Source organism: Ceratotherium simum, chromosome 9 (assembly GCF_057802395.1).
Source record: "Ceratotherium simum simum isolate JZ-2026a chromosome 9, ASM5780239v1, whole genome shotgun sequence".
Lineage (NCBI taxonomy): Eukaryota > Metazoa > Chordata > Mammalia > Perissodactyla > Rhinocerotidae > Ceratotherium > Ceratotherium simum.
Genome location: NC_141908.1, coordinates 54,019,603 through 54,039,347, shown reverse-complemented (window position 1 = coordinate 54,039,347; position 19,745 = coordinate 54,019,603). Strand labels below are relative to the sequence as shown.

Here is a 19,745-nt window from a genome sequence, read left to right as displayed (position 1 = left end):
TTGATTACTTAAAAGAGTACATTCTGATTGCCCTAAAGATAAAAATTTAACAAAAAAAAAAGGAGAAAAAGCCTTTTCTGCCCAGCTGCCTGCCTACCTACAGTTCTTTCATTTTGGTTTTGATCATCTGTTCCCTCCTTTCGTCACCTGATACTGCGCTGGAGAACTGACTCATCAGAGCCTCCCAAATGAAGAGCGGCAGCTGAAAGGTCATCCCCACCTTCCCAAGCAAAATCTCATTTCCCCTAATGTTCTCATCGCCTCCGCTGTGGTTTACATTTACACGGGCTTTGCAGGCATGCTCCTTGGCTTTGGCGTTTGTGCTTATTTCTAGAGGGAGTGTTATGGCTCTGAAGGAATAATGAAGATATGCTGAATTTTTCTCTCTCCTCCCATAGCATGGATTTCTTTTCCACTGTTTCTATTACCGACGTTCAAACTGGAGAGGTGAACGTCAGAGATACAAGAAGCAGACGTGCTGGTTTTCTTATAGAAGCCAGAGTTTTGGTCAGTATAACCGTAGGCCCAATTGAGAATGGCTTCAGTTTTTACCTAGGTCAGTGCCCGGGAGACAAACAACCCTTGGCCTGTGCCACGTGGGCCCCTCAGTAGCCCACCCATCTCCCTACCTGTCCGTCCTTTTCAGCCTGGTTCTGACCAGGGCCTTCTCTATGACAGGCTTTATTGGGGTCTATTAATTAATCCAGTCTTTCATCTCTGTTTCAAGGTGATTAACATGAAAGGAGTTGTTCGTAGGTGAAAAGCAATCTCAAATGCCATGGTAATAAAGTTGTCTTTTTTCCAGTTGCAAAAGAAAAGAGGGCTTTCAAACTCATTGCTATGCTCTTTGTTCTTGAAGGTATAGTGCATGCCGTGTACTCTGTCACTTTCATCAAGATGTACCAAAAGCTTTGGAGATGGCCTAGAAAAAATATCTGTGGCCAACTTACAAGGTTGCTTTTCTCAGGACCATCCCTGACCTCACTAATAATGCTGTATGCTGAAGCTAATTGCTCCGTGGATTATCTTACCAAAACACCCTCCCCAAAGGAATCCTTTTTTAATAAATTGATCAAGTGATTTGTTTAAATAACTCTAAGGAAGAAATAGTGCTGTTTATAAAGGAATATATAAGGAAGTTTCCCACCTTATAAAGCCAGTGTATATCATTAAGGTCATAGAGTAAACAGCAGAAACAGAGGCGGCTTCTGCTTGTAAGAAACAGTAAGTAAAGTGAACGTCATAGAATGAAGTAAGATACTACGAACATTTCATTCGTCACAAGACCACTGACCGCTGTCTGTCAGGCTCAATAATAAGAAACACAGACAAGAAGCCAGGAGGTTTTGTTTGTTTGTTTGTTTCCAAAAAGGCCTTCAGAAGGAAGACAGATGACACACTTTCTTGACTGACATCCAGTGTTAGCAAAGTTCTTATCAGATTCCTCGTCCACAGCTAAGAATCATTGAATGGAAAAGGGAGAAGGGGGTGAGAAAGAAGGAGAAAGAGCTGACAGCCTTGGAGAATAAGAAGAGATAGGAAAACAAAACACGGACTTATGAAAACATAAAAGTCTGGGGCCATTTAGAATAAAATCCTATAAAAAATGACACATGGAGATGTCACTTAATGAGTGTCTGTCTTTAGACAGGGATAATATTGATTCCCTGCGTGCCGACCAGCTGCAGATCTCTGAGGGGCATCCACTACATCTTAGGGCATTCCAGGTGAGGTTGCTCTCTGTTATAATCTAGGGCTTCGGGCCCAAACCCCTGGTCCCTTGAGAACCACTCCAGGCCTCCTTTCTCCCAGATCCCACCCTAGTTCTTTCTTAGCATCCTCCTAAGCAGAAAGAATCCCCAAGGTGCAACTTTTGGCCTTTTAATTATTATGCTTTGAATGCCCATTACGTTCTGATTTAATCACTTTAAGACAGGTAATCAGAATACAACTCAATCTAGTAAACAAAGTGGTCTGCAGGAACGGCACCGTGTTTCCATTGTGCTAGACAGAGCAATACAACTGGAGAGCTATTCTAAGTTGGGTAATTTGTGCAGTAGATTTTTTAAAGATATCTTTTTCTGAATTGGTAAAATACGTGATAGAAATATCACTGATTATGTAAAACTGCTTAGAAAATAAAACATTTAGATAAAACTCAAATATAGCACAGTCACCCTTTTAAAAAGAATTTGTCACTTTTTTTTTAATGCGCTTGACACTGTTATAGTATGACTTCAGTGTCATCCAGGAAAGAAAGTTGCCTTCAAGTCCAGCAGCGCTGCTCTGAATTTCCAGTTCAGAGTTCCAATTCCTATTCCCCACTTCCCCCAAATTCCTCATTTGCTTAATAGCTGAACTTCCGTCCTAATGCACAGAGACTATAGACCGTGAACTCCCTTAGCTTTCTGGCCTCCAACTCCCACCCCCTACTTCTGCACAGCCATGCTCTCCCCTCTTACCCTTTTTCCACCTCAGGAGAAGGGAAAAGTAATTTTCCTCTTATTCAAAGCTAATCCCTCTGCCCTGGATCTCATCTCTATCTGACGCCTTCAGGAACCTTACAACATGAGTTACCTCCTCTTTCCCAGGAATCTTCAATCAGCCGTTCCCTTCCCCTGTTGCCCTCCCACCTCACTTGCAAGGTGGGAGTTCAGATCTTGAGGTCGGGTCCATGTCTCTATTACCTGGACCATGGCCATAGCATCCTATCTAGTCGGTCTTCCTCCAGCCTTGCCCCCTTGACCGTGTTGCTCTCCTTAAAAATCTTGAGTGGCCCTGCATTGCTCACTGGGCAAAGTATAAATTTGTAGGCATGGAAAGGGCCGTGTCTGCCCCTCTTGTCTCTTGCCATGCCAGTCATTCCCGCTCTCACCCATCCTGAACTTCCTTGCAATGCTCTAAACATCCCATTGTTTCACTCTTGCTGTGTTTCTTTTTTTTTTTCCTTTTTTTTTTTTTTTTTTGGTGAGGAAGATCAGCCCTGAGCTAACATCCGATGCCAATCCTCCTCTTTTTGCTGAGAAAGACTGACCCTGAGCTAGCATCCGTGCCCATCTTCCTCCACTTTATATGGGACGCCACCACAGCAAGGCTTGACAAGCGGTGTGTCGGTGTGCGCCTGGGATCCTAACCCGCAAACCCCAGGCCACGGCAGCGGAGCATGCGCACTTAACTGCTACGCCACTGGGTAGGCCCCTCTTGCTGTGTTTCTTTGATTTCCTTGAAACAGCCTGTCCTAACGTACGCTGCTCCAAGATGCACACCCCCGTTCGGTCCCACAGGTCACCTGGCTGACCTGCTCACCCCGTCAGCTCTTGGGTTGCATCTTATGCCTGAGCAGGCCACTACTCCAGCTGTCCTCACACTGCAGACACTTTCAGCAGAGCATTTTCACACTGCATTTAACAGGAGAAACCTACGGTGAATTCCTTAAGGCAGTACCCTTTTTATCTTTGTATATGTCGTCACTTAATAAATGTTTATGGATGAATAAAAATGATTAATGAACTAAGTTTGTTTTGATGACTTCTAGGGGAATAAAAAAGGCTACAATATTCAATTTTTACAAATGCATTCCAGTGTCATGGAGTCATAGAGGTCACAAGACAAACAAAATTTAAGAAATATGAATTTTAGATATAAAAATTCAAAAGGGAATCCGTTTAAACTGTGTTATACAAATAGAAATTTAGTAAGCTTCTGGTGCTTCAAGGCCTATTTCTAGAATAGTTTCCTGGAGAGCTATATAAGCTACCTTATAAATGGTTTAAAAAAACAAAATTAAAAACAACAACAACAACAAAGCAGCCCCAAATGGCTCAGGATGCCTTTATAAAAAGCAGTCCAAGAAGGGAATGTATAAATAACAACTTCCTAAAGATTGCTTTCTGAGCTACACGCGTGATCCTTTAATTGGAGAACACTGGGCCTGCTCAGATGGTTCAACCTTTTCTTCAGCACATGTCATGTAAAGAGATGTCTCGAGAGCTTCAAAATGCCACATTCACTGCTGCTTCTGTGAAGGTGAGGAGGGGAACTGGTCTATCATAACATCTCAGTACTCAGTGCTGTTTGCCAAGAGCCCTTTTCTGTTTATTTCACACCATCTACTCTGTTTTTGCTCTTCCAATGTAACTTTAAGACCCTTTATCGTGAGATAACTGGTGGGTACAAAACGGGGACTTCCTCCACACTTCTAGTCCGTTTTTATTAACCTTACCAAGTTGAGTGATACTGGACTATCCTGATATCTGGCAACCTGTAAACCAGTTTGTGTCCCGAGAACTTTCCCTAAAAATACCTTCACAATTCCATAGCTATTTCGTGATTATATAACTTTTTTAATATGAGTCAGTGCTATCCATTTTACTCATTCCTCTCCGAGTAAAGCAAGATTGCCCACCTCATCCAGTTTTATTCACTCTAGAACACAGATAAACACAAAGACATCACAGACTATCTGAATGTTCATCTTAGGCTCTGCTTCAGGAACTCCAGGAAATGCTTTCAATGTACAGGCTCTGAACATCATTAACAATCCAGAAGCAACTGTGTCTGCATTCCTGATGCTTTTCCATAAAAGACAGAAGGGATTATGGCTTTCTTTTCAAAATCAACACGTTTTGTATTCAAGCTCATTTGGCAGTGACCAGAGTCACAAGCACATACTTAGATGGAATGAACCCCGGGTTATCCATTGCAGCCTTAACATGGATATTTTGGCCAGTAGTAGTATTTTGAATTCTGACATAACCGTATTTCATTGATTCTAATATGTACTTTTTTTCATTTTAACATCTCTGAAATTGGGATTTATTTTATAATCAATGGCTTGTCATAATTTAATTGGCATGGTTTTTCTAAATGGAATGTATGTGTCTTACCTTCAATGTAAATCTTACATTCAATAGCATCTTAAGTTTGAAAAAGTAAGTTATATATATGTATATATGTCTTAAAAATCATTTACTTGGTTCTGATACCTATTCAGTACATACATAGAACAGTAGTAAAAATGACAATCTTAGCTGTGAATTTCATTATTTGCAATAGCTATTTTGGCAGATATTTATGTTGGAATCAAATTGTCATACTTTGTGATTTTCACTCTCTTGTATTACTGTTTTCCGCAGGAGGAAATCATATATATAAGAAATTATCTCAAGTAAATGTAATTTGATACAAATCAGTGACTTCTTTGTTCCATTTCCCTTTTCTTTTAACATTTCTTGAATGCATTTTCAGCCAATATTTGCTTAGAAATTTTAAAGTGTTACTGATAATATTCAAAATTTTTTTTCTTTTATTCTTTAGTGGTTGGGGTTTGGATTCATTCCTTCTCTGTTCTACCAATATTTTTTCATCTGAGTTAAGCTAGAATGCCTTCTCTTTCCTGTACATAACGGTTTACAGGTATCTTAGCATTTGAATCCTCTCTTTGGAGAATCCTTTCTTAGGGATAAAGGAATCAAATGCAGTAAACCCTTCCTGAGCTGGAATGATTAGTGAATAATTACTATACTGCAACAGAGTTTCTGATTAACTATAGTTTCTGCAGTTTCTAAAATGTATTCATTCTCTTTGTTAACATAAGTATCAAATGGTTTCGAACAGAAATTGGCCCTTTTTGATGATTCAGTTGTGACCAGTCACTGTGTCACCTTTAACATCTGTGGCCCTAACTGAGGTCACAGAGGACAGAAGGTGGATCATCTGACAAAATCCTTACTAGACCCAAACACACTCTGCACTGCTCCTTATCCTTCCTGTTGCCATAGCTCTCGAAAATGCCAGTGTGTTTGTACAACATATAGATGAGGCTGTTTACAGCTAGAGGGGACTGATTGGAAAACTGCACTGTGGACATTGTTTTCAAAAGTAAATCACAGAATATTGGTTTGGTTTATCCCCATTTCTAAAACAAAGAAGAAATCAAGCTCTGAAAGAAATTTCAACTGCTTGTCAGTTCCACTCAACCAAGGTTTTTCTGAATGTAACCGTATCATGCCTCCTCAGCTCTAACTATGGATTGTATGTTGGTGCTTTGACAGGAAACAGTCTCCTCATCCGTGTGTTTCCCCTCTGGCCACTTTGTCCCTCCTCTTTTTCAGGTCCATACATTCAGAGGGCCACACTGGTGTGAGTACTGTGCCAACTTCATGTGGGGTCTCATTGCTCAGGGAGTGAAATGTGCAGGTAAGAGCTCTTCCCTCTTTGCTTTATTGAGTAAGTTATGAGGTTATAAGGAGATTTGCTGTTATACACATACAGTGGGCTGGATCCCAGTTTCCTCTTAACACACATGCAGTAGGCTGGATTCTCAGGCAGCCACTTTGGAAATCAGTATTTTATCTGCCTTTAACCTTCTTGTACGTAATGGGCAGCAGACTAGTGCTCTGGTATCAGTCCGTTAAAATAAGAGAAGTCAGCTTGTTCAGAAAGTCTGATAAAGGAAATAAAAGTAAAGCAGTTATATTTAATTCTTGCCTTTGATGTTACAGTAACTAAATTTATAAAAATGATTTTTTTAAACAGCAGTGTACAAGGACCTATGATTGTTGCCTTGGAAACTGAATTTTAAGGATAACTTGTTAAGCTAGATCTTCCTTACTAAATGTTTGTGAAATCAAATTGAAGCTTTAAAAATCTGTGAATTTATCTTCAAAGATGTTTACCAAATTCTGAAAAACGACTGAGTCACTAATATTTTGTTTGTGACATTTTGAAATCTTGAATATGCCAAATCCTTTTTATAAAATATGACCATAGTGGTTTTAGATTTAAATTAGAAACTTTTAAGATTTACGCACAGAGAAATAATCAACTCAAGGCTTTATTGAAGTGCTTAATGAAATAAGTAGTTATTCACATCATGTGAAATTCATTTGTATAGAACAACCATACTGATTATTGGCCATTTATTCAAATTGCTCTGAATTCTGGCATAGGCTTAAAAATAATCATTTAAATTTTAAATGTATAGTATTTGGTCATAGAAATTTCCTTCTGCTATTTAAATTGTAAAACTAAAAAATATCCTCTTACAATATCCTCTTACATGTCTTTTAGCATGAAGCTTAACACTAAAAACGTATACTAAAAGTAAACCATTTCAAAATGGTAGCTGTAGTAATTCTATCAAATTTGTCACCGTAAAAATCCACATTTCTTGGGCCTGCCCAGTGGCGCAGTGGTTAAGTTTGCGCGCTCGGCTTTGGTGGCCCAGGGTTCGCGGGTTCAGATCCCAGGCGCGCACAGATGCACCGCTCGTCAAGCCATGCTGTGGCAGTGTCCCATATAAAGTGGAGGAAGATAGGCATGGATGTTAGCCCAGGGCCAGTCTTCCTCAGAAAAAAGAGGAGGATTGGCATCAGATGTTAGCCCAGGGCTAATCTTCCTCACACACTCAAAAATAAATAAATAACAATCTTTAAAAAAAAAATCCACATTACGTTCGTGGCGTGATTTTTTTTTTCTTTTTTCTGGTGAGGAAGACTAGCCCTGAGCTAACTTCTGTCGCCAGTCCTCCTCTCTTTACTGAGGAAGATTGGCCCTGGACTAACATCCATGCCCATCCTCCTCTACTTTATATGTGGGACACCTGCCACAGAATGGGTTGATAAGCGGTGTGTAGGTCCGCGCCCGGGATCCAAACCCAAGAACCCCAGGCCACCGAAGCAGAGTGTGTGAACTTACCTACTGTGCCACTTGGCCAGCCCCTTGTGGCATGATTTTTAATGGAATATTTTTATTGTCCATTATGCGCAGAAACTTCTGAGGTCTGATTTTTCTCATTTCTAAATTGCATTTTCTTTGAACAGCAAGGTGCAGTATGCATTGCATGTGCATGTTCCAAGTCACCGTTTTTTCAGTTATCATCCCGTTAGCATCAATAAGGCTTTAATAAGGTTCCAGGCATACATCACTAGCTGGATCCAGTCAAGGACCTCCCTGCCACAGGGAGCGATGAAAATTCCCCCATGTGTCCACTTTGAACTGTGCAGAGGTGTCCATCAAGGAGAGCCTCAGCTCAGATCCAGTCTGACCCCTCTGTCATCCTACAGGGATAACAGCCCCATTTGCTAGTCTCTGCCCAGAGAGTAAATGAAAATAAGGTAATTATTCTGGATAGTGACCCAGAGTCAGGATGAGGAACTGTCCTTAGGAAGGCTGTGGTTGAGCCTCTGAACTGGAGGGGAACACAACAGAACATCAAGTGTTGGTAAAGTGGTGTTGTTAAGACCGTCTACGTTGTTTTGGTTTTTCAAAGGCAAATAGAATTCTCCCAAAGCACAGATCAGCTGCTCAAGGACTGGGCGTCTCAGCTAGCCTGCTTTGCCTTTCTGACGCAGCCTTGACCAGCTGAGACTCTCTACCAGTTTCTTAGACACTTTATGACTGTCACTAACCTAAAAGCTTTTCTTTTACTAGAATAATGATGTGTATCATTCATGTTTTGAAAGAGTGAAGGCCATCTACATAAGAATTCTGAGTCAGCTATTAGCAGAGGACTGGGTACAACGTGTGTGAATAATCTTTGGCAGTATGCTACAATCCCAAATAGTGTTTGAAAGAAATGTTTTAGAACATTTATGATAGTAATAATATGAAGGAAAAGGAGAAAGAAAATGATTCACCTCATCCCACAGCCACCCGCATTAATAGCCCCCCACCTGTTGTGAGTAAAGGGCAGGAATTGAAAGAAAAGCCTTGAGGGGATTTTTCATTTTATATCTTGTCCTTAAAAGCACTATATTCTATGTGATTTGAACCATATTAGTGTGTAATATAAGAGCAAGTCAACCCACTTTTTAAAATGTGGAAGGTTGGGATTTGAATTCTATTTTCTATGACAGCTAATTACATTTGGATTGACAGTGGGATTCTTAGATCCTGACCCTCGAGCCATCCCCTATATCTAAAACAGCATGCAAAGAATTAAGAATTTCAAGAGAGAGAGAACTAACTGTGGAAGCCTGAACAACGGCTCCCCGAAGATGTCCACTTCTTAATCACCGGAATCTGTGAATATGTTACCTTTCATGGCAAAAGGGACTCTGTGATTCAGTTAAGGATTTTGAGATGGGGAGATCACCCTGGATTGTTAGAGTGGGCCCAGTGTAATCACAATCACAAGAGTCCTTATCAGAAGGAGGCAGGAGAGCCAGTCAGAGAAAAAATGTAAGGACAGAAGCAGAGGTCATAAAAGAGAGACGATGCTATGCTGCTGGCTTTGAAGATGGAGGAAGGGGGCCATGAGCCCAGGAGTGCAGGCAACCTCTAGAAGCTGGAAAAGGCAGGGAAAGAAACAGATTCTCCCCTAGAGCCTCCAGAAGGAACACAGGCCTGCCAACACCTTGATTTCAGCCCAGTGAAACTGAAACCTGGACTCTGACCTCCAGAACTGTAAGATGTTAAACTGTTGTTGTTTTAAGCCACGTTTGTGGTAATTTGTTACAGCAGCAATAGGAAACTAATACACTAGCCACTAAACATTGAAGGTATTACTTCCAAGGAAAAATGGCAGGCTTACTGGCTGTCAGAAAAGAGACATGTTTATCAGCCTCTGGTTGCTAAGACAGCTTGCTTTGTTCTGATTTCTTTTTTCAAAACCCACCAAGGCAGAAGAAAGCTTGTCAGGAATTGTTAAAGGAGTGTTTGCCAAAAGCAGCAATTTTGTATCCCACCACCCCCTCTTTTTTTTTTTTTTTTAAACATTATGTAAAGTTTTGGGTGGTGTTCCGATTGCCAGGCTGGCAGAGTTGCTGTAGCAATCAGACTGAATCCAGCTAATAACAGGCAAGCTGTCCCTTCAGGACCTAAAGTTCTAGGCTTGCTGCTAAGCACTCCACAGCCAGCGAGGACAACGGAGGGAGCAGCAGGGACCATCATGAGAATGCCAGTCATTACAGACGCGATCTCTTCAAAACCCCACAACACAAGGTTCCATAGTCGGCTCATCTGCCAATGTCTCCCTTACTCTAGCCTTCTTTAAAGTGAATAAGATGGGGGCCGGCCTGGTGGCGCAAGCGGTTAAGTGCGTACGCTCCGCTGCGACGGCCCGGGGTTCGCCAGTTCGGATCCCGGGCACACACCAATGCACTGCTTGTCAAGCCACGCTGTGGCGGCGTCCCATATAAAGTGGAGGAAGAAGGGCATGGATGTTAGCCCGGGGCCAGTCTTCCTCAGCAAAAAAAGAGGAGGATGGGCAGATGTTAGCTCAGGGCTAATCTCCTCACAAAAAAAATAAATAAAGTGAGTGAGATGATGTTGCAAGGGAATATCTAACTGCAACTTGGGAGTGGTGATCCTCCAACTAAAATATTCATGACCCGCGTGGGTAGCCTTTAAAAGTGAAGTTCAAAGGATCGTTGTCATTCAGGGAATAGCTTCCCAAAGAATTTTTCCTTTCTTTATGAAATGTAAGCTTATAGGTTAAAGTAATCTCTTACTATTGTATAATCATTGAGATTACCAAACATTCCTCCCATCCAAAAGACTGTTATTCCACCAGCATTCCTGAATTATTTTCATTTTAGCCTTACTAGAATATTCTAAGAAATTAAGCTGGATAATAATTGTTGTAAATCAAACATGTCACCTTAGCATTGGTTATTTATTCAAGTGACTTCATTTTTCTAGTGTATCGTTATCGTTGCTGCCAGCCCCCTAAAGGAAACAGCAGCAGTTTAATAAAATGTATTTATTGCTTCAAGTATACACGTACTTAACACTTTTGGATTGAAGAAAGGAAGTGGAAGTAATGTCTTTTATTTTAATTACTGCTTTGATTATACCTACAAAGTTACGTTTGTCCTTGTAAGCCGGTGAGAAATTGGTTACGCTTGACACTTTCATGTAGCCTCTTTTAATTGAAAGCAATATTTTCATAAATATCCCAAAGAACAAGGTATTCTTTTTAATTTTACTTGTGAAAGTAATAACTTCTGATGCATGTTAGAAATGGGCTATTCCCATAGGTTTCTGTGCTTTCTAGATATAAAGCATATATGTTTTTTAGAGAAATGAAGCTCCAGAAAATCTGAGCATAGCCTAAAGTTAGTAGTCTAAGCAATAGAAATATTTTGTTAATAAAAGAGTAAAATGTGATTTGAATTTTTCATTCCTCCTTTCATATATTTATTCTATGCTGCTTAACTTGAGGAATTGGGAGGGGGAAATGTGGTTTAATAGTAACATAAAAATAACCTACCAAACCAATGGATGCAACAAATGAAATGATCTTTTATGGACCCTTTTTTTTTTTTTTCATTTATAGTGTAGAGCTTCTCTGGGAGAAATGGAACTATATAGGAGTTATATGACTTTAATAAATAAGTATGAAAACCAAATAAAGTCTTAATGGGAAACTGAAATATTGATATACTGCTAGTCCCTGAAGCAGCAATTTTCAGAGCAAGCTCAGGGCTAGTATATTGCCCTGTAAACTTACGAGTATAAAGATGCTTTATTTTAATGACTTTGCCCTATCCTTTGGTCTTCTGAAGGACATTATATGCAACCCTGCCAAAAATTTGGCCTTTGAAATTTATTTCTACAATTGAGCATAATATATTATCCCATAGTTTCATCTTATTCAAATGGAAGAAAGAATGTTAGTTTAAAAAACATTTCCCTCTTCCTGGGGGCTGGCCTGGTGGCATAGTGGTTAAGTTTGTGTGCTCCGCTTCGGTGGCCCAGGCTTCGTACGTTCAAATCCTCGGCGCAGACCGATGCACTGATCATCAAGCCATGCTGTGGCGGCATCCCACGTACAAAATGGAGGAAGGTGGGCACAGATGTTAGCTGAGGCCAGTCTTTCTCACCAAAAAAAAAAAAAAAATTCCCTCTTCCTTCACTACCTAAATCTGAGCTCAGTTATCACTTTATCCAGTTTTTACTGAGTCACAAACAAACATAGGAGCCTGCCGATGTTAAAAACAGGAGATGACTCCCAACGTTCAAAGGGAAATGTTAATGTGAATATCAGGCCGTTAGTGCCATTCAGATGTTTTGATATTATGTGGATGCATCAAAACTTTACTGTTTTGCTTTGTGCTGGATTTCCATGTAGAGTGTATACATAGGGAAAGAATAAGACAAAACAAGAATATAATGGGTAGGTTTTATCACTGCTATTTGAAAGTTCTGCCAGATCAATCATATATAGATATCTATAGCAGACTCATTTGAGGGAAACATAGCAATATCTTTTAAACTCAAGTATATATAAGTAATAATGGATAGAATACGCAGTGTTGAATAAGATGTTGAAAACAGCAAATTCATCTTCAACACTCAAAACAGTAACTCAAGAGTATCGGGTGTACTCAGTGGGAAGAGCACAGGCTGGGAGTCAGGAAGGCAAGGTTTACATCTCATTCCTACAACTTTCTATCTGAGTAACTCAAACAAGTCATTTAGCCTCTCTGAGCCTCATTGTCTGTGTCTGTGAAGTGAAAACATTGGGATAGGTTGTTACCAACATCCCTTTCCAACTGGATCTTGACCTCTGTGTACCCAAAGTATGAGGCACATCAACATTATTATTAGATTATGAAGCTTTGCTGACTTTTATACTTTTAAAATACTATGTAAGAGTTTTTCCAGTGCTAGATGAATAAATGTGTTTTGTTTTATTTCTCCCAATAGTTATAACAAAAAACCCTGGACAAAATATGTACATCCACTATCAGAAGATTCTGAAAGTTGGAGAAAGGAAGGAAGGCTAACTAGGGAACTCAGGACTCAAGGAACATCAGCAAGTTGTCTGATGGTGTTTTGGGTTTTGTGGGGTTTTTTTAATCTACTTTGTATCCACCCCGGGCGCTAGAGAAGCCCACAACCTATAAATGCCAACAGGCACAGACCAAAAATAATCCTGAGAAAAGCCTTCTCTTCCTAGCCAAAGCATTGGGAAAGGGGCAGCCCAGCCGGACAGAAATCTTTTAGCCATACCTACCATTCTCCATGTGAACACCATGAAAAAAACCACCTTGCTGCCCCTCCGCAATGGATGCTGCAGCAGCAGTCTGTGGGTGGAACCCTGTTTTCCACCCCCACCCTGCATTAACAAGGGTGCACCTCTCTCCTGTGAGTCTATGAATAGAGCCCTATCTTCCATCACCATCTTGCAATAAGAAAAGGACACCCCTCTTTGGTTCTGCCTGTGGGTAGGACCCTAACTTTCATCACCACGGTATCGCAGAAGCAGCCCCCTCTCAGCCCAAGTCTGTGGGCAGAGCCCTGTCTTCATCCCTGACCTGCGGTAATGAGGCAGCTGAGACTGTGATCAGGACTCTATCTTCTGTGCCCACCTTGCAGTTCCATGCAGTACAGGACTCCTCCTGAGCCAGGTCTGTGAGCAGACCCTGCCTTCCATCCCCACCCTGCAGTAACTAAGAGGTGGCCCTCTCCCTCCCCGGGATGTAGGGTAGACACCTGCCTTTGGGTAACACACAAGTAGGGTAGGCAAAATAGCATTGCAGTAGCATTACAAAGGCTTTGTAAACTAGGTTGACATTTTTTAAAAGATTTTATTTATTCATTTTTTTTTCCCCCCAAAGCCCCAGTAGATAGTTGTATGTCATAGGTTCACATCCTTCTAGTTGCTGTACGTGGGACTCGGCCTCGCGTTGGACGGAGAAGTGGTGCCTTGGGGCGTGCCCGGGATCCGAACCCAGGCCGCCAGCATCAGAGCGCGCACACTTAACCGCTAAGCCACGGAGCCGGCCCTAGGTTGACATTTGAACCACAGCCTACAAAAGTGAGCCAGGATGTGCATTCTACATCTAAACAGGTTAACTACCTGCTAGAATTGAAGAGTTCATGAAACTGGACCACTACCTGATACCAAATAAAATAAGAAATTCAAAATGGATTAAAGACTTGAATATAAGACCTGAAACCGTAAAACTCCTAGAGTAAAAACATAGGCAGTCAGCTCTTTGACATGGGTGTTAGCAATATTTTTTTGGACCAGTCTGCTCAGGCAAGGGCAACAAAAGCAAAAGTAAACAAATAGGGTTACATCAAATTAAAAAGCCATTTCACAGCAAAAGAAACCATCAACAGAACAAAAAGGCAGCCTACTGAATGGGAGAAGATATTTGCAAACCGTACACCCAGTAAGGAGTTAATATCCAAAATATATAAAGTACTTACACAACTTAATATCCAAAAAACAAACAACCAGATTAAAAAATGAGCAGAGGGCTTGGATAGACATTTTTCCAAAAACATACAGATGGCCAACAGACACATGAAAAGATGCTCAGCATCACTAATCATCAGGGAAATGCAAATCAAAACCACAATGAGATACCACCTCACACCTGTCAGAATGGCTAGTATCAAAAAGACAAAAAAAAATAACAAGTGTTGACAAGGATGTGGAGAAAAGGAACCCTCATACACTGTTGGTGGGAATGTAAATTGGTGCAGCCACTATGGAAAACAGTATGGAAGTTCCTTAAAACGTTTAAAATAGAACTACCATACAATCCAGCAATTCCACCTCTGGGGATTTATCCTAAGAAAATGAAAACACTAATTTGAAGAGATATATGCACCCCTGTGTTGATTGCAGCATTATTTACAATAGCTAAGATATGGAAGCAGCCTGTGTCCATCAATGGATGAATGGATAAAAAAGATATGGTATATATAATGGAATATTATTCAGTCTTAAAGAAGAATGAAATCTTGCCATTTTTGACAACATGGAGGGACCTAGAGGGTATTAGGCTAAGTGAGATAGGTATATATAATGGAATATTATTCAGTCTTAAAGAAGAATGAAATCTTGCCATTTTTGACAACATGGAGGGACCTAGAGGGTATTAGGCTAAGTGAGATAAGTCAGAGAAAGACAAATACTGTATGACTTCACTTATATGTGGAATCTAAAAAACAAAACAAATGAACAAACAAAACAAACAGAAACAGACTCATAGATACAGGAAACAAACTGATGGTTACCAGAGCAGGGACAGGTTGGGGAGGCAGGAGAGATAAGTGAAGGGAATTAAAAGGAGCAAGCTTCCAGTTATAAAATTAATAAATCATGGGGATATAAAGTGCAGTATAGGGAATATAGTCAATAATATTGTAGTAACTTTGTATGGTGACAGATGGTAACTAGACTTATCACAATGATCGTTTCATAATGCATATAAATATTGAATCACTATGATGTACACCTGAAACTAATAGGATGTTGTATGTCAATTATACTTCAATTTTTATAAATAAACTATAAATAATAAAATCGAAGATTTTAATAGGAACCAGAGTCTTGTAACACTCAAAATATCCAGGATACAGTTCAAAATTACACTTCGTACCAAGAACCAGGAAAATCTCAACTCAAGGGAAAAAAGACAATCAGCAGATATCAATATTAAGAAGACACAGATGTTGGAATTTTCAGACAAGGAAAGCAACTGTCATAAAAATGCCCCAACATGCAGTTATAAATGCTCTTGAAACAAATGAAAAGAAAGATATTAAAAAAAAAACTAAATGGAAATTTTTCTAACTGAAAAATTTATTAACAAATAAACTCACTGGATGGGTTCAGTAATGGAATGGAGATGATAGAGGAAGGAATCAGTGAACTTGAAGATAGATCAATAGAAGTTTTCTAACTCAAACCAGAGAGAGAAAATAGATTTTAAAAAGTGAAAAAGCCTCAGACCTGTGGGACAATAACAAAAGATTTAACATTTGTGTTGGTGGAATCTCAGAAGAGGATAAAGAGAGGTTGAAAAAGATAGCTAAAAAATTAATGGCTAAAAAGTCCCCAAATTTGGTGAAAGCAGTCAGAGAAGAATGATGCATTACTTACTTGGTGATGCTATTATGTAAATGAGATGTGTTAAGAACACCGTAGATGCAGAAGCTCTATAACCCTAGTCATCCAGGTCCTTTTCAGGACCTAGTATTCACATCTGACAAACCAAGAATTGGCTGGGAGTTCAACTTAGCTTCTGACCTTATGCTGATTATGACAATGCCAGATAATGAACCCTGGGGCACTACATAGGAAAGGCCTCTCAAAATGTTGTTTCATTTTTCTAAATAGTAACAACAATGGAGTCATGGTAAACACTTATAATTTACTACATGTAAGCATTTCATATACATTAACATTAAATCCTCATGAACCTAATAATAGATAATAGAACCTAATAATAAATCTAATAATAATAGATAAGTACTATTATTCCCATTTTATATAACTGAGGCACAGAAAGTTTAAGTAACTTACTCAAAATCACACAGCTAGTAGATTCTAGATGTAACTCTAAATTATAGAATTTATCCAAAACGTTAAAATGTTTAGGGGAAATGAGGTCTTTTAAGTGGACATTTTCCCATTGATTTGCCTTATGATTGAATCAGAAATCTTATGTATTATCTAATATAGATATAAAGAGGGATTTGGAGTTTGGGTTATATAGTCATTTGGACGTTTTTTAACTATACAGAATGGTGTTGGGTCATTTTTTCAGATAATGTAGGTTGAGCTCTTTGCTCTGGAAGCCTTTATGTATTCAAAGAAGAAGCTGTTCTTCTTTAGTGCTGATGGTGTTTGGGCACTATTAGCACTGGCCATGCCATCTCCAGTGCTGTTCACTTACACACATGCAAAGACTCAGCTTCCCTCTACACCTAGCCTGTCTTTGCACATGGGAGGTGCTCAGCACATGTGAATTCCTCCTGTAGAGTCACCAAAGGCCTTAAGTTCTTATTTCAAAGTGGCAGTGTCTACATGTTTAATGAATGATTCCATTTATAAGTTTTGGCTAATTGTCCTTGTCTCTGTTAATTGTTACTACTACCATATATATAACCAGATTGCAGCTTTACCAAAAGTCATAATAATGATGATGATCACCAGTATTTGCCTAACATTTTATAATATGCAAAGCAGCTTGAATGCATTGGCTCATTGATTCTCATAACAATTCTGTGAGGTGTAAATGCTATGCTCCCCTTTCTGCCAAAACAGCAAGCAAAACTAAAGCTTGCCCAAGGACCACAGACAGTGGTCATAGCATTGTATGATTTTCAAATTAGTTTCATTAAGACCTGGCTATAAACTGCATATAACCCACTGGGATTGGATTTATAAGTCAGCATCAAGTTTCCATGAACTTAAAAACAAATGGGTTATGTTTTAAAAAACATAAAGGTGACATTTATTTTAGTTAAATTATTCAGCTATGGTGTATCACTCTTCAGTCTAATTTAGCAAAATATTTATATCCCTCTCTATCCCTTCTAAAATTCCATTGTGTTTTTGTTGAAAATAAAATGTCTCAAAATATTAACTAGAAAATGTTTGGATTCTGGTATCTTAGAAGTTATAACCCAGTAAAATTACAAAGCAAAGGAATAACTTTAGTACAGGAATATGGTATAAGTGTTAAAATCGTGGACTCTAAAATCATCCATAGGCTTGAATCCCAGGTCCAATACATACTAAATGCATGGCCTTGGGTAAATTACTTAACACTTTATGTGCTTGGTTTCATCGGGTTTATAAAGTGAGAAGATTAATAGTACCTATTTCATGGAGTATTGTGAGCGTAAATGAAATAGTAAATGTAAAGCACTTGGAATAATGCTTGGCATTAGTAAGCTAGTAATAGTAACAAATAATAACTATAGCTATTTTTAGCTCTAGATGAATTATATATTCATTATCTCATATATACATAGAGACAGAAAAGATTATGAATAGTTATAAATATGAGCAGCACCATTTTAATTGGGCCCCAGGATACTCTTACTTTCAGAATTCCAATTTCACCTCATATCAAATGTATTAAAATGCAGTTATATCCCACATTAAGTAAAATTTTAATGTAACTTTAAAGAAATGGATAAATTTTTAATTGGCTAGTTGGTATAGTATTATGTTTTGTAGACGTTTAATTAAACACTTATTAATTTGGTTAGGTTTGGTTTGTTCGTCTTCTCCTGAGATCATACGGCAAGTAAATGATAAAGCATAAGCTAGAATTCTGGTCTTCTGGCTTATAACCAAAACTTTCCAAGAGAAAAGATGGGAAGAATGTTTCCTGACTCTGCGGGAACTGCTGGAAGCTAGTCTCCTTTTAAACCTAATTCAAACTGGAGTGTCTTGCCAAAATAACCACTCCAGAATGCTCAAAACTCTGAAAATAATAATGAATTTTTCCTTTCTTTATTTTTTTAGATTGTGGTTTGAATGTTCATAAGCAGTGTTCCAAGATGGTCCCAAATGACTGTAAGCCAGACTTGAAACATGTCAAGAAGGTGTACAGTTGTGACCTTACAACGCTTGTGAAAGCCCACATCACTAAGCGGCCCATGGTGGTGGACATGTGCATCAGGGAGATTGAATCTAGAGGTGAGCGCTTCCGGTGTGCTCCAGAGCAGTCGTAATTCACCGAGAATGCGAGTCCTAACGCCTGTCTTGATGCCTCACTGCACAACCCAGTTATCTTCTTCTGGAAGTTTAGGGAGAATGATTTCAGATGTCAAATGATCTGAAAGTCTGAAATGAATTAATTTAACAAATAATTAAACAGCTTGATTTCAAGGTACATTTAACAAGTTATAGGAAATCTGCTTTAAAAGATATTTATGGTGATGCTTCCAGTCTGTAAAAGTTGACATGTAGGTACCAATTCATTTTTCAGTTTTTATATTTTTCTTAGGTCCGAGAAGCAAAGGTGTAAATGGTTTATTAGAACTAACCTAGACCAAAAACCGGAGCTGCACCCTAATCCTTCTTTCCAACTTGAGAAAAACTGCTGCAGGCCTAGTAATACAGTTTATCTTAGTCTTCTGTTATGTAGAAGAATTTATGGTGTAATTGGGGTGATGAATTATTTCCCTTAAGACTTAACATATTTGATCTAATTAGACAAAATGATGAGCCGGATTATAAATATTCAGGCGACAGCAGGTCAGAGTTAAAGAACTGTGAGTGAGATGGCTTTATTTTAGAAGAAAAGTGTGAAGAGGTTTCTAAACATGTACGTTTCACCCTTCTTGCTGACACATTCCTCCCCCAGCCTGAAGTATAGGAAGAAGTTAAAATGTGAAAAAAAGGCACAATTTCAAAGAAACTACTTAGCTCCCTTGCTTTATTTTACAGGTCTTAATTCTGAAGGACTGTACCGGGTGTCAGGATTTAGTGACCTAATTGAAGATGTCAAGATGGCTTTCGACAGAGGTGTGTTCCTCAGCGTGTTAACTCAGGACAATAATACGCTTTGCCGAAAAGGCGCAATTTATGTTATTCTTTGCATTATTTTTCTAAATCGTTGATGATTATTATATCAAATAAAAAGACTTAGCTTATAATTTACTATTTATTTTTTTTTATTTTAGTTGTAAGTATTAAACTTAAATTTAATGGTGAGAAAGAAGCATAAAATTTAACTGTATTACCAATATTTGAGTATCCAAGCCTGGTCCATGTTCACCAAAATAATCCAGAGCAATTAAATTTACTGAAAACCATAGAGAAAAAGGCAGGGCTTGGGGGGCGGGAAAGGAATCTAAGTCATTACAGATCTCAGACTTCCCGGGTTTGAGTTGGCCCACCTCTCTCTGCCTGTCCTCCAAGCTTCCCGGGCATCCTTGGCACCATCTTTGACTGAGCTGAGACCTAAGTCCTGGTTCGTGTGTGGTGGACAAGAAGCTGCGAGAAGCTGAGGACTTTCTGGCACAGGACCCACCCC

At 39.2% G+C, this 19,745-nt stretch overlaps 1 protein-coding gene across 3 annotated transcripts in view; it reads left to right on the top strand.

The window, feature by feature from the left end:
* The window catches only part of CHN1 (chimerin 1), a 192,051-nt gene that overhangs the window by 160,778 nt on the left and 11,528 nt on the right, over positions 1–19,745 (top strand). For all 3 annotated transcript variants that reach the window (XM_087435410.1, XM_004426645.3, XM_087435409.1), the window contains 3 exons: positions 6,114–6,198; positions 18,230–18,403; positions 19,157–19,234. In XM_087435410.1, coding sequence (XP_087291536.1) covers positions 6,114–6,198; positions 18,230–18,403; positions 19,157–19,234 — 337 coding nt within the window. The remainder of the gene's footprint in view (positions 1–6,113; positions 6,199–18,229; positions 18,404–19,156; positions 19,235–19,745) is intronic.